Here is a 14,571-nt window from a genome sequence, read left to right as displayed (position 1 = left end):
ATTGCTCCGGATAAAACTACATCCACCGGGCTAAAGCATCTACAAGAGCAGAATCTCAAATATTTCTATACAAGAGCCAAATCTAAGAAGTGAAACACAAAGGTTTGTAAAGAAAACTTTGTGTTTATGACAGTTGATACTGTCGTTTTTTTGTTCGTAGACCTAGCACAGCTGTTTAGTATATTTACATGAATTTAAAGTCAAAGTGACGATGAAGGGACACTTTAAAGCTCACGCAGGTGTGTTTAACTGCATGAATCTCAGTGTAATGCAGACGAAAACACTGGTGACAACAGAAACAATCATCAAAGATTTGCGTTTTAAATATGTAGTGAAAGAGGCCTATAGTCTCTACCATGCAGAAGCCATTTTTTCTCTTTTATTTTCAAGGCAGTGCAGATAAAAAACAAAAAAGTTTCATGATGTTATCATTTCACTCAAAGTTCAGGGTGAAGCAGCAGCAAAACATCAAGTAAGCACCCAGTCAGCCATTAACTTAGAGAAGTGCTTGTGCAGCAATGGTATAAATATTTCTGTGCTGTTTTGTACAGAAGGATGAATTTAACCTCCCCATGATGTCAGACCACTTGCTCTCTCAGTTTTGTGTTGAATCCGGCGCTACATTTCTTTTTTTTTTTATCCTCTTAATTGAATCAGTGAGGTATGGACGGACGGGACCCGGGACGGGAGTCTGTGGTTGCTGAGACGTATCACTCCTAATGTCTGCATGTAATAGACCTTTGCTGACTCCTTTGCACGGCCTCCACTGATTGATTGTATTGATTCATCCAGTTTACCATTGATACAATAAGAAGTGTTACTGACCTGTATCACACAGGGTCAAAGCTTCAGGGACCTTTAATACAGGCCTTTTTTTGTGAACGGATGAAAAAATATTCAGTTTGTCAAGAACTTCACTGTTTCAAATAGACAATAGACACTTTCAATGTGATTTGTTACCCACTTTATTATTGTTATTGTTTTATTATTCACATTGTGTTTGCCCAACAGCTCTTGTGTGTTTTAATGCATTTGAACGTACTGTCTAGTTTCTTTTGATACTGCTTGCATGGGGAGTTTGCTTAGTTATCACAGGCTGGGAGAATGCTTCTTTTCCTCGATTTTCTCTACTTTTCTCTTTGCCTCCTGAAGGACTGAAGAAAGTTCGTAATCCGGATCGAATGTACAGATCAGCAGTGTGTTATGCTGGCCATGGTCCACCTAAGAGTATCAGTGATGACACAGAGACGAACAGTAAGAGTCAGTTATTAATACTGCATTGCTGCTCCAAGAGGCCACTGGCTGGCCAATCTATTATTCATTCATCAATTCATTTATTTACTTCCTTGATTTCATCCGTCCCCATGCCCCCTCCTTCTTTTGCTCTCCTCCAACACAACACGTCCCCCGGCTGCTCTGTTGATTGAAGTGTCTGCTTTACGGGATCACGCTGTCAATAGCTGAAGTGTTGTCGTTAACTAAGAGTGATTGTTTCAGGTTGAGGCCAGGGGATCAGGACCTGAGCAGACCCTCAGAGAGAAAGCTTACACTTTGAGCCATCAATTATGGCCCTGTACTTGCCTTTTTTTCTGCTCTTCTTAAACCTGTGTTTGAGGGGGATCAACTCAAGCTACCAATTCGACTTTAAATTGATGCAAATTTAATTGTGTAGGACAAAATTTTTTTATACATTTCTAAAAAAATTAGGATCTTCCCTTTTTTTTTTTCTCCAAATGAATTAATATTTTTGTCTGCCTCCCTATTCTCGGAGAGAACTGTAGACCGAGGGCAAAGAACAAAGACGACACAACATCACAGCTGAGGGTTTTATGACTTGTAAAAACCAGCTTCTGTGGGAATTGCTTCAGCGCACTTACAAGTCTGCGCACAAGCACTATTCTCTGTCACAACCAAAACAAATCAGTCAGAAATATAGGCCAAAGTCTTGACTTTATACGTGGTGATTTTCCCTTCATTCCTCTTTAGAGAATGTGTCGGAATTTTAGCCTTTGTCTTTATCCATTGAAAAAACTGTCCCCTGTAAAGCAGATTGTTTCTCAGCAGAAAGGAACCCCTTCATTGTTAATGAATACACCAGTCTCTTCACTGCTGGAAGACTCTGTTGATCTAGACTAGAGACTGGGTAATTAAGTGTGCTCATGTATTGTCATTTCTAAATAGAGAGTATGAAATCAGCCACAACCCCTTGTAAGACGCCTCGCTCGATATCTGTCACTGGAAGAGCTCTGCTGCACCACATCTTTTTGGTATTTTTATAACACAGAATTCTTTTAGAGATTTAATGGCAAGGGGCTGTTTGTGCAGATCTATGAAACAGGGATCCAGACTGTAACAGGGACATTGTTGATAGACTTTAGTGTTACCCCCTCATGTGTGACAGCTGTGACTGACAATACGTTTTGCCAGTGTTGCGATTTCCCCTCATGTTATTGCATGGTATTACAGTATCCTGTACCCATGTCAGACACACTGTTTAATGCTTGCAGCTTGGAGGTTTTTTCTGCCTACCAGGACACTTTGTAGCAAAATACAGAGGCTCAAACAGGCAGGTAAACCATTGATCTGAGTAATCGTCTGAGTAATTGTGGGAGTTGTTATGATACAGAAAGAAGGGCTTTGTTTGTGTGCATGTGTAAGCAAGAGGGAGAAAGTAAAAGGGAACACGAGCAAGAGATAGAGAGAGAGAAAGAGAGAGAAAGAGAAAGAGAGAGAGAGAGAGAGAGACCTCACCTCTGCTCTCCTTGAGATGGGATTTTTATGGATGGGTGAGCTTGGTGAGGGCCGAGAACACATAAAGAGTCATTTTCAGTTTGTTGCAGGCAGTTAACCGTGTGTGCATGTTTGTTGAACTTCCAGTAATAGGCCTAGCCTTTTTTTTTTTTTTTTTAGCTGTTTGACTTTTTGACAGTCTTTCCTTATTATGCTGTATTACACTACACCATTACGACCACACAAAGCCATAGCCTGTCCATGGAGGAATTTAAATAGCGTAATTGTAAACAACGAAAGCTGCCACACTACATATGTTGCATCCTGTCTACGTGAAGCACAACTGAAATGGTCTCCAGTGAGATTCAGCATAATTCAGATGTCTCACTGGCATGCAGAGTCTTTTTTTTTCCCAGTGGGAAAAAAAAAACACCTTTTGCATTTTTTACAACAGCTGTTGTGTGCATTGCAGGTCAAACACTCATCCTAAATGCACTCGCTAGAAGCTATGTAATGTTCTCTTTGTTTTAGTTCGCTCGTAACAAAGCAGCACCATGAAGAAGTTCACCAGGACTTTTTTCTTTTCCTTGTGGGCGGTTAGTAATTTCACTGCATGTAAGAGTGTTATCGAACAGGCTACAGGCCAAATGATAAAGATAATTGGTTTCCCAGTCCTACACTAACACTTGGCTATTTTAAGTCTACGTACTCTTCTCTGTGTCCCCATCAAGAGCCATCGGGCTGTAGGGAGACCAGCCCCTGGACGATAGGCATCATTGTCATTACTGCCAGGGAAATTTGACTCGGCTTAAATTGTCCTGTGTTGTTGTATAGCTCAGCTCAGGATCTCCCACAAGCACTAGACTATAGACTTTGGTCTAATCAAGTCCTCTGTTCGCTAGTGGCTAAGAATCACTGGTCTTTGCTGCATATACTAAAATCAATGATGTACTGTTTATTAGATAGTGTATGTTAGCATATTAGATTGTTTTTTTTTTTTGCAATGTTTCGTGTTGTGTTAGTCAAATCATATAGAAGTTAAACATGGTTATTTTTGTAGCTTCTCGTGTTTACAATTATTTATAGTTAATAATGAATGAGCATTTTAAAAAAATGTATCTTTACCTTAAAAAGTGTTAAATGAACATGGAAATCGTGACATTTGGCCACCTATAGGTTTGTGGCGTTAGCAAGAATTTGGGGGATTAGATGAGTCACAGGAAACTGTTGTAAATATCCCATTACATGGCCTCCTGCAGGTTAAACCCCTCTTTACCTCTCCTCCTCATTCTTTCACGTCTCACAACCAGATTGATTGCTTTTTTGCTGACAGCATGTCATCAATTGACTACTTCCCTTTGGCTGTCGGAGTTCATCTCTGCTTCACATTTTTTTTTGTCTGTTTTTTTTTTTTTTTTTTTTTTCTGCCAACATCTTGTTACTTCTTTGCCCTTGTTTACCCACAGTGTGAGCTTTGGCTCCAATCTCTCATTGAAGTTGTCATGACATCTTGCTACCTATAGGTCATTATATCTTCTGAATGCCACATCCTACTGACTTATTTTTATCATGCCTGTGCATCTCACAGTTTATGTTTATATATATATATATTTCAGACATCATTATGTATGCTGTTGAAACTGCATAAACGTAGTAGTATACTGTATTTCTTTGCATGCAACACATAAAGGCATTCGTGTCTCATACGTTCTATCTATCGATGAAATAGACCTATGCTTTTATGTTTTCAGTGTGGATGCATGTGTTTTCTAGACACAGATTATGTTATTTTCATATTCCTTTCAAATCCGGTACTGTTGATGCAAACACAATGATTCGCATAATAAGTGTTTCTGTCCTTCTCACTCTGTCCGCATAAATGATCAGAATATCTTTTGCGTCTTCAAACGCAAGCTGTTGGAACAAACGTTGTTATTAGTTGCAAAGGGTGGAACACATTACTTGTTGAATTCAGATTATTTTATCTTTATTTTTGTAAAAGTGTTGGCATATAAACTGAGTTTCCATCTGTTAAATAATTGTCACGATGTTAGAGCAGTACACTTTTCACAAGATGCTTAAGTGATGAATGTGGGCTCTTTATTAGGGTTTTGCGGTCCTTTGCGAAGGTTGAAATGTTTTTGTCTTTTTGTTTTCTACTGATTCCTTGTTGCAGAGATGCAGTCTGTTTGTAGCGGATAGGAGCACATTTTTGTTGCAGGTAGCTTGACATTGTGTCACCCCAGCTAAAATATGTCTGAGCTAAGCTAATTTGGCCAAGGTTCCAGGCTAATTTTGGATCTAAACTCTTTGGGGCATATGTGGTCCGGCCTACTGGATGGCTGTCATCCAATGTAATGATAACAGATGTTGCCATGGGCCTAATTCAGTTTCGCAGCACTTCTTACTGGACAGAGATGACAGCCAAATGTTTATCTACGGGACCGTTTGTTCGTCTTCCTTCCATGTGTTTCAGGTATAGCTCCACACACCCATAAGCCATATTAGCCACTGAACTGTTGTGGGAAACGTTTTGCATTCAAACAGTTACTTTGGATATGCACCGCCAGCAGCGATTTGTTGAATGATCTATAGCCAAAACATTAGCTTGCAATTTCTCCACAATGTGGGCACAGATTAAAAAGAAAAACTGTCACTCCCAGAGCGCTCCGAGACAGAGACGGAAGAGAGAGGGTTTTGCGTTCAGGGCTCAGATATTGATTAAAGATTTGTTTTTGTCAGCCTTTCCAGTCTCATGACCCTCGCTCTCATCTCTAGGGTGGGGCTGGAGCAAGCTAGCATGACAGATACCCTTAAATTCGGCCCAAGTGTTTGCTTAGCAGCGAGGATCAGTGATAATCCAAACATCAGCACAGAGAAATATATATCTTTATACCCCATTCGGCAGAGGGTGTTGTGAATTATGAAGGACTGTGCACTGACTGCCACTGTTCAGCACACACATGGCCTGCGATGGCAACATGAAAGCGGCAGACCTCTAGCCTCTGTACTGAAAAGCATTCCTCTCCCTGTTTAGCTTCTTGTGTGTGAACTGGCTCATCAAGACCTAGAATGTAATTGGCTCCAGTGTGCCAGCTCAGCTCAGCACATCCTCTCATGTAACAAGCTCTGATATCAGCCTGTCTTGCACTTTAGTGTTTTACAACCAAATAGTAGTTTTCTGTGTATCCCTCTCTTGGCTAATGTACAAGCAGTCATTAATGCTGCAGTTTAGACTTCAAAATAAATATGGAAACTTACGAGGGCGTCTATAGGAAATGCAAAGAAGCAGAGTTCTCCTCATGCTTTGATCAGAATCTTGTTATATAAAAAAGCCACATTTATATTTTCAGAGCCACATATTTTGTGAGTAATTTGTTGTTTATGCAATGATCAGACAATTTGATTAGCAAGAGCTTGACGATATTCTGTAAACTTATTCCAAATTTGGAATCCAAGCGATTCCCCTCGGAGCTGTTTACAGCTGATGCACAGACTACGGTATACGTGGATTTCTATTCCACAGCGGCCAGATCTTTAATTAGTAAGCAATACTTTGTTGGAACGCTCACGGTTCCTCGTTCACATCGGTGGAAATGCCCCGTGGAAGGAACCAAAGACATACCGCAGCTCAGATATTATTAGTGCGGATGAATAGCAGCTGAAAGAACAAAACAGTTTAGAGTTATGAGCAGTGCTGTAGAAAGGAAACCTCCGCTATGTCGAATTCATTGTTGTGTGCTTTGAGAGCCCTGTTAGAAACGTTCTTGTGTAAAAACAAGGCCCCTTTCAAGTTAGACAAGGACTCCCAGATTAGAGAAGGCCAGCTCTAAACATCTGAAGAAATGCCACATCTAAAAAACATGGTTTATTTAACAGCAGAAAGCACAACGCACTGCTTCAAACATGATGGTAGTTAGCCAGAAATACATTCATGTCAAATAAATGCAACACGAGTGCCATGTGCATTGCATGCAGATATCTAGCTCAATTTGAATAATATAAAGTGATGGCCTAAGTGCGCTGTTAAAATTCAGATATCTTAAGTTGATATATACTGTAAAATATCTGCTTACAAATCCTTAGCCATCAATGACTGTCTGAAATCCATGCTCCATAGACATCAACAGATACTTGGCATGTTCCCTGTCGACACTGCCAGGCCTGTACTGCAGCCATACTCATTCCTTGCTTGTTTGGGGATTTTTTTTTGCCTTCAGTCTGGTCTTCAGCAAGTGAAACACATGCTCAGTTGGATTGAGGTCAGCTGACTGACTTGGCCAGTCAGGAGCTTTGCACAGACTATCAAATACTGAAAGTCAGCACTTTACACACACATTTACTTTTTTTCATTATCAGATTCTGTGCTCTGGAGAAACAATTCAGACTTCATTGCATGTTTCATTGTTTTTACAAAATTAGTATCGTATAGTAATGTCACGATTTGCAGTATAAAATAGACCTTGGCTCTTATGACACTCCGACATCACAGTGTGTCTTTAACTTAATCTAATCTCCACTCTTTAATTTCAGAACCATACATGTAAGGTTAAGAAATCAAGGAGTAACCCTGGTAACACCTTGTTAGTGCTGCAAGATTTACATAGGTTTCTTTGTTGTTAGCTGACAAATACAAGACTGGCATTTAAAAATAAAGTGCAGTTGCAGTTGTGTCACCTCTTTTGTGCACAGCATACTGAACCGAGATGTACTTTGCATAATTCAGGCGTCTGTGGCAGCAGAGCTAAAAGTACTTCCCACAAAAACATGTTGTGCGATGGCCAGTGTAATTTTAAGGTTATTGAAGGCTTAAAACCAAGTGGGAGATTTTATTCGTCAAGATTTGCTGTTCTCATCCCAAGTATTTTAGCCTGCTGGCAGACTGAGCAGACGTATCCCCCTTCAGTGGATTTCTATCGCAACTTTCTCGGTGAGAAAATCCTCAACATACTTGAGACTGGTGTTGACGGTGTCATAGGAAGGGGTGCCGGAGGGTAGCATTAAATCCTGAATAATCTGTGTAGAGACAGACTTACCATATGTATCTGCTGCTACTGCTGTCTGTCAGTCCAAAAGAGAAAATCTTCAGAGGACATGTCAGAGGATTGGAGATGGCCAAAACCTTGTGCTGACCCAAGAAGTGCAGTTTTGTTAGAATGTTTCTCTTATGCTCAAGTTTTCAGTTGCTGATGTATAGCAATGTACACATAACAATGGCTACCTTTGTTTATTTGCTACCTCTGATTATTCGCTTGCGGCATGTTTTCCGGCTTTTACAAAGCCGCTCTGGAGCAGATGCTGAATGTGGTTCTTAATTGGGCGAAGCAAATGATTACAGATACCTGTGCAGCTCATATAAAAAGGAGTGTACATGTAAAATTATAGGTACAGACAGATATAGCAGATACTACACATCTACTCTTGCGTTCCTTTGGGAGCGATGACGTTCCACCTGACACATTACATTCAGAGGCTTCAAGCCAGCAGCGTCTCTATGGAGCAGCTCTGTTGAATTTTCCATATGGAGGTTTGTGGGCAATAGTACTGTGCTACTCTGTGAAATGCTGGAAGAAAGCTTCAGACACTCTTGGTATACCCTCATAATGAAGTGCACTACTGGATTATTTGTATTGGCTTTATAGTGGTATTTTGCTTTGGTTGAACTTTTTCTTTCTTTTTCTACAGTCAACTACTGGTATCAGCTACCCCAGGGATCCATAGTCAGCACTCATATTCAGGCTTTTTTTCTTTTTTTTTCTGTGTCTCTCTTTGCTTTCCCCTAAACTACAGTTATATAAATGTGAAAGAAAAATGCAGCTCGCTTTCTGGTATTTGTTTTCTTGGTGTAATTTATTTCCAAGCAATATTGCATTACAGATAAATGCAGCATTTTACATTTACCTTTAGTGAATTTATTTACATTCAATTTGCACACATTAAATCTGAATAATAGATTCGTTTCCACATGCTGGAACATTACCTGGATTAACTTACTCCACATCCAAGATTTGCAGAATTACAGTCTCTAAATACGTTAGAAGTGTGGTTATAGTAGTATAAAAAAGATTAGAGGTTCACTGTTTGTGTGAATGGTGGGAGAGTAATACAAACTTGCCTTCCAGCTACAGAAACAAGAAAAACTTGTATTTGATTTTTCTTTCTTGTTGCCATAATGTTTCCTGACACAAGTGTCAATCCACACTTCTCAAAGAACAACTATCCTTTTCCACACATAATACCACCTGATATTTTCATACTTGCACTGCAGCATTGTCTCCAACTTTTAAAATGTCATCTAACAATGATTGACAGTCAGTACATTTTATGTTTAACCTGTTTCCTTGCTTCCCGGAGAAAGTCATTATGTTATATGTATGTTATAGAGGTAATTGCCCATATCTCACGTACTGATTAAAGAAACACCCCGAGATTAGAATTCAACATTGTTTTTTCCTGCTAAACAAATATAATTTGTTCCATCTGCATATTTGAACTAGAAGAAAGCAATGGGACGAAATAAACATTTCGATGCATCCATGCAAGAGGGTGTCTTTAAAAATGACGGTTTTATTATTCTTTAGAAGTGATGTAAATTATAGATACATACGTACGTGCATTATGATGTAAGCATTGAGCCTGGTGATTTTAATTATTTCCCTGAATAATATGCCGCATTCTTTTGTGCGGCACACAGATTCCCTTACTAAATCTCCATACACTATAAAATCACTCAAGGGTGTTTATTGTGTCTAAATAATGAATAGACACAGCCTTTACAAGTTGACAGTGAAAAATTCCTGGTGAACTCCCCCGATAGAATGCATTTCACAGTAAAATAATTTCGTCGACCACAAAGTAAAATGTATGCAACACTCTGTTATTAAATTAATTTCCTAATTCAGCTGGGGATAGTTATTCTGCAGTCAGCATTTTTTGCTGCACAGAGACTGATAGACTGATACAGGGGAGAATGAGTGTGTCAATAAGGTATGATGCCTGTGGTAAATATTCTCTTTTTCTGTCTTACTCTTGTTTCAGATGAACATGGACATTTGAAAATATACCTGCCCAAGAAGCTGCTTGAATGTCTACCAAAATGCACCTCGCTGCCAAAGGAGAGACACCGGTGGAACACTAATGAGGTAAGGACACTGCTCCTACCCGTTCTGCTAAATCCATCTCTCTACAAAGATACCCATCCACATAAGACATGCTGTTCTCCCAGGCACGTTTTCGGACAGATTTCAAGTCTTGTGAACTCGCTTCACTACATCGAGCTCTTGTGTTCCCGCCTCAAATTACAGCTATTGCAAGATTCATCATGACTGTTTCAAGTACACGCAGGGGTTTATTAGTTTTCATATTTCTCATTATATTTTGTATTTATTATTTATCACGTTTAAAGTGCACATTCAGATACATTTCTGAGCGTAACCCTTTTGCAATCAGTTTAGAAGTGATTTTAGAATTGATTGTCTTATATTGACCCACAGCTTCCTCCAATGTTTTTTTTTTTTTTCTTAGCTTTCCCTAACATAGATAATTCATTGCTATCCTTGCTCAGCTCGGATAGCCTGACCTTTCACTGTGATACAGAATGGTCTGTGGTAGAAAATAAGAATAAACCACAAAATAAGCAGAGCATCATCTCCCCCTCTCCTCACTTTTAAACTGAGACAATTATGTTTTGTGTTTATGTTATAGATTTGGGGGTGCTCACTCTACGAGGGAGCCATTGTTTGGCATAAATCGAAGGTTAATGTCAATTGCACATTGAGTGTTATTCGCAAAACTTTACTCCTCCTGCATTTAGCGAGCATTATGTTTGAGCTCCCGGTGTAAACAAATAGTGTTTAGCATTGGCAAGCGTGGAAGCCCAAGGTGTCTTGCATTTCATGTTTGCATCACATCAGAGAAGGACGACAAATTATTCTGCTTTTTTCATCAAACAACTGTTTCCTTTTTAAAGGAATATGACCTTTGTTTTCTGTTTCTTCACCTAAAGGTAACACATTTCCAATCATTCTTTTAGCACAACCATTAATTCAGTTTAACACAAATGTGTTTTTACAGAATTTCCACATCATATCATATCATATCATGTGCCTAGGCCAAGTGACTATATTTTGAAATACATCCCAAAATGCAAGAATAAGAATTTACGTGTGTAATGTTCAGTTTATTAGGTCCATTATTGTCACAGCAGCTGTATCTGTGCGCTCTTGAACGTGTTTAAAGCATAGACTAGAGCAGACACAAGTCTTAAACGTGTTATACTGTGCTTCCATCGTGGGGACTTGTGTTGCTTCATTTGCCTCTGAACCCATTTGTCAGCCCGTTCTCATTCTCGGGGGATAGGCTGATGAATTTACCGACTTCATTTCCACTATTGATAGATGAAGAACCGGTTCTTCCTTTCTGAGAATAACGGCTTGTAATTAGACCTAAATACGCTCCATGACAAATCTTAAAACCAATATGCAAAAATCAACCATCCATGCTTTAGATTAACAAATTGTGACCATATAAATACAGTCATCTGCAATGATGAAAGTTAATTGACTGAAAAACAACCAGATGATAAGGCACCAGACAGGCTCGTCTCAAAGAAACAGGATATTCAAAAAGACAATCTGGCAGTGAGGTGGAGTTAGATGTTGTCTTATGTTGATTTTGTGTATTTTAGACCATAACTGAGAGCACTAACCTGTCTGTGGTGAAGGTTTGTACACCAGTAAGGAAAAATACAGTGCTACGATTATGTGTATGGATTATACGTTGTTTCTTCTGCTGCACATCATTTGCAGTCATCATCTGTCTCTGTCTGTCATATCTTTGCTTACTAGCTCTGCTCTAGTTATGAAAAAAAGTATAACGCTTGTGTTTCTAATTGGCTGATGTTGTAACTTGTTTGCCCTGTTTGACCTGCATTGTGCTGCAAGCAGTCTAAATTAATTAACATGGCTGTGAAATTGATCTCAAAATGTAAGTCTAAGCATTTGCTGGGGAATGCTGTCGGCCACAGTTGTTAGCATGTCTTGTCATTTATTACCAAATTAAATCATAACAGGCATATTTGAGGAAAAGGACCATGTTACGTTATTGGACTGAAGATTCTTCTGTGGCTGTTTAGCCGATATAAAATGAGCAAAAAAAGGACTTGTTTTGTCTTGATGTTGTGGTACTATATGCATGCCAATATTGTTTTCCAGGGCTGAACAGAGCAAGGCGACCTTTGCTAAAATCAAGGACATTTTTTTCCTTCTTTTTTTTTTTTTTTTTTTGTGCAGACCATACAAATCAGAGTGTTTGTGCCTAATCGGCGGCAGACAGGCAGGAAGGGAGGGATCAGAGAGGCTCTTGTCGGTGCAATTGTGTGACTCTTAGTGAAAGTGACACCTCATCAATTCTGTGCATATTTCTGGCACTAGCCTGGCATGCTTAATGCACTAATTTCCCACTTTTTATGTTCAAGGAATCAGAGTAGGTTGGCTGCTAATGTTCATTTTAGTGATTATATTCTAACTCTATTTTAGGCCGTACAGTGTGGTTAATTCCAGCTTTGAACATGATGGTGAGCTTTCAGATAGGGAACAAGCAGTGTTTAGCAGATACACAGCATCATTTAACTTTGTTCTGTGGTTTCTTAATACGCTGGCAGCATTCAATTGAGGGCTAATTATTGATTCATTTTTTCAGAAAAAAATCCCCTGGTATCAGATTTTTCTTCTTTTATGATTTAATTTGCCCAACCAATAAATAATTGGTTGGGCAGAACAATACACTTTTCAAATTTGCAATGAGCATTTTTTTCCCCCTGAAGTTTATAGACTAAGCAATTAATGAAGAAAATAACCTGCAGAATATAGAGTTGTGCTACATTTTGTAACAGAACAATAACAATTATTCAGTAGGAAGTTTGTTTCCACGTCTGTTTTTTTTAAAAATAATATCTAATATTAATTATTATTATCCACAGCTCATAATAAGCTTGTTGTGGCTTCAACATTGATCTTTCCATTGTTTACAGGTTGTAAACTGATTAATGCACATTCACACCTAAGTGTCCAGTATGTAGTTCTTTTAGTTTTTTCTGTTCTGTCCACTTGAAAGTTACACTTACTGTATATAGAAATATTCATAGAACTGTTTCTCTTTGCTGCCAGTGTATTACTACGGCTGTGTATTATTTACTTCTAGTCTAAATGTAGAATAATTCCGCTTGTGTTTTATTTATAAAGAAGCGCACACAGTTTTATTTTTGGTGCAAATGATAGTGGTATCTGCTCCACTTGCTACTTGGAGGTTTAATCTGGAAGCAAAGTGCATGGGGGCTGTGGTTTTGCTGGTGAGGTGGGGTGAAGCTAATGCAGAGCTATTCATTTCTATCATTCTCGTGATTCCCTTGTGTAGCTTCGAGAGAAGAAGGTGTGCAGGAATACATTTCAAGCATTTGCTGGAAAATTAGATAAACCAATCGAATCAAAATTCAAGGGAGAGGATGGGAGTTTAAAAGGTTGAATGGTACACTCATCAGTGAATCACGAGTAGAGAGCAAGGTACGGATATGCTATCAGTCTTCAAATTATCAATGGGAGAGAAGTACTTGGCTGTGTTTAAGAAAAAAAAACATGGCTTCATTGATAGGAATACAAAATAAGAAATAACATTCCTTTTTCTGTTCCAATAATCAGTGACATTTCTGTGATTTCTCTTTCAAAATGAGACAAGATGATAGCACTCTTTGTAGTGAATGAGGTGCGGAAGAAAACAGAAATAGTTCCAGGGAGTCTATATTTACCTTGTTTGTGTAACCGCTCTTTCAGCCATTGATGTCACCATTGCCTCTCAGGTGAGACACATAGGAACAAATCTTCACAGAATTCCTCTCAGGGCTGCAGCCAACTGCTTTTGTCTGCTCGGTGCTCTGGCACGATGACCTCTATTTTGCTAGACATTTCGGTTGAGATTAGAATCTTTTTTAAAGAAGGACATCTCACACAGGAAAGGCTTTAGGCTTATATCCCTTTCAAGATCAAACACAGTCAGCCCGATGTTTGGTTATGCTGGTGTGAAGGTTGCAGGACTAGAGATGTGCTGGAGAATTGCAATTTTCAAGACGGACTTTCTTTCTTTGAATGACATTAGAGATCGGATTCAGGTTTCTGTATTACTGTATTATTCTAAACAAGTGTGTCAACTGTTGGGAAACTACGCGGCAAAGAAAGGGGGTGATTTGGTTTTGGTTAGACTCTTTTGCTGCACAGTTTGACTTTTACGCTTAGTATGTACTTCTGTAACAGTTTTTATAGGCATAGAGTGTGGATGACTGCATTTATGACATACTACTGGAGTCCTGAGGACATGAATGAGTAATATTTTCTTTGCCACAACAGTGGGAGCCTCCTTCTAGATATAAACCTTCCAGGCTTTTAACAATTGGCTCCAGCATGATATTATAAAGCATTGACAAACAGAACATTTGTGGAGAAGTGACTGTATTCCTAGTCACTCAGTGTTAAAAAGCAGAGGCAGGGGAGTACTGCATGAAGCCTTGGTTGAGGAAGGACACTGGGCCTAAGCTGGTGTGACACCCTCAGCCTTTAATGAACGGCACAACGCTCTGAGTACTGTGAGCTCCCACTCAGCTTAGAAGGGACTGCTTCTGAACTGGTGCTGAACCAAAACAGACAAGAGAGCATCAGCTCAGGCCTCCACCGGCCTGCTACACATTTAATGCCCCTGTCGTCAGGAATAATCCTCCGTGCCTCACGCCGCTGCCAGCAGCAGCAGCACAGCATGGCGCCTACATGCAATATGCAGCCGCTCAGGACAGAGCGG

General features: G+C 39.4%; 1 protein-coding gene across 8 annotated transcripts in view; it reads left to right on the top strand.

Moving 5' to 3' along the window:
* camta1a (calmodulin binding transcription activator 1a) overlaps positions 1-14,571 on the top strand; it is a 256,185-nt gene that overhangs the window by 2,694 nt on the left and 238,920 nt on the right. For 7 of the 8 annotated variants that reach the window (XM_047600193.1, XM_047600168.1, XM_047600185.1 and 4 more), the window contains exons 2-3: positions 1,153-1,254; positions 9,769-9,872. In XM_047600193.1, the coding sequence (XP_047456149.1) occupies positions 1,153-1,254; positions 9,769-9,872 (206 nt within the window). The remainder of the gene's footprint in view (positions 1-1,152; positions 1,255-9,768; positions 9,873-14,571) is intronic. The other variant, XM_047600161.1, reaches the window with a different exon arrangement.

The sequence above is a fragment of the Mugil cephalus genome, chromosome 1 (assembly GCF_022458985.1).
Source record: "Mugil cephalus isolate CIBA_MC_2020 chromosome 1, CIBA_Mcephalus_1.1, whole genome shotgun sequence".
NCBI lineage: Eukaryota > Metazoa > Chordata > Actinopteri > Mugiliformes > Mugilidae > Mugil > Mugil cephalus.
The sequence above is the reverse complement of the archived record's forward strand: the minus strand, read 5'-3'. Positions and strand labels throughout refer to the sequence as shown.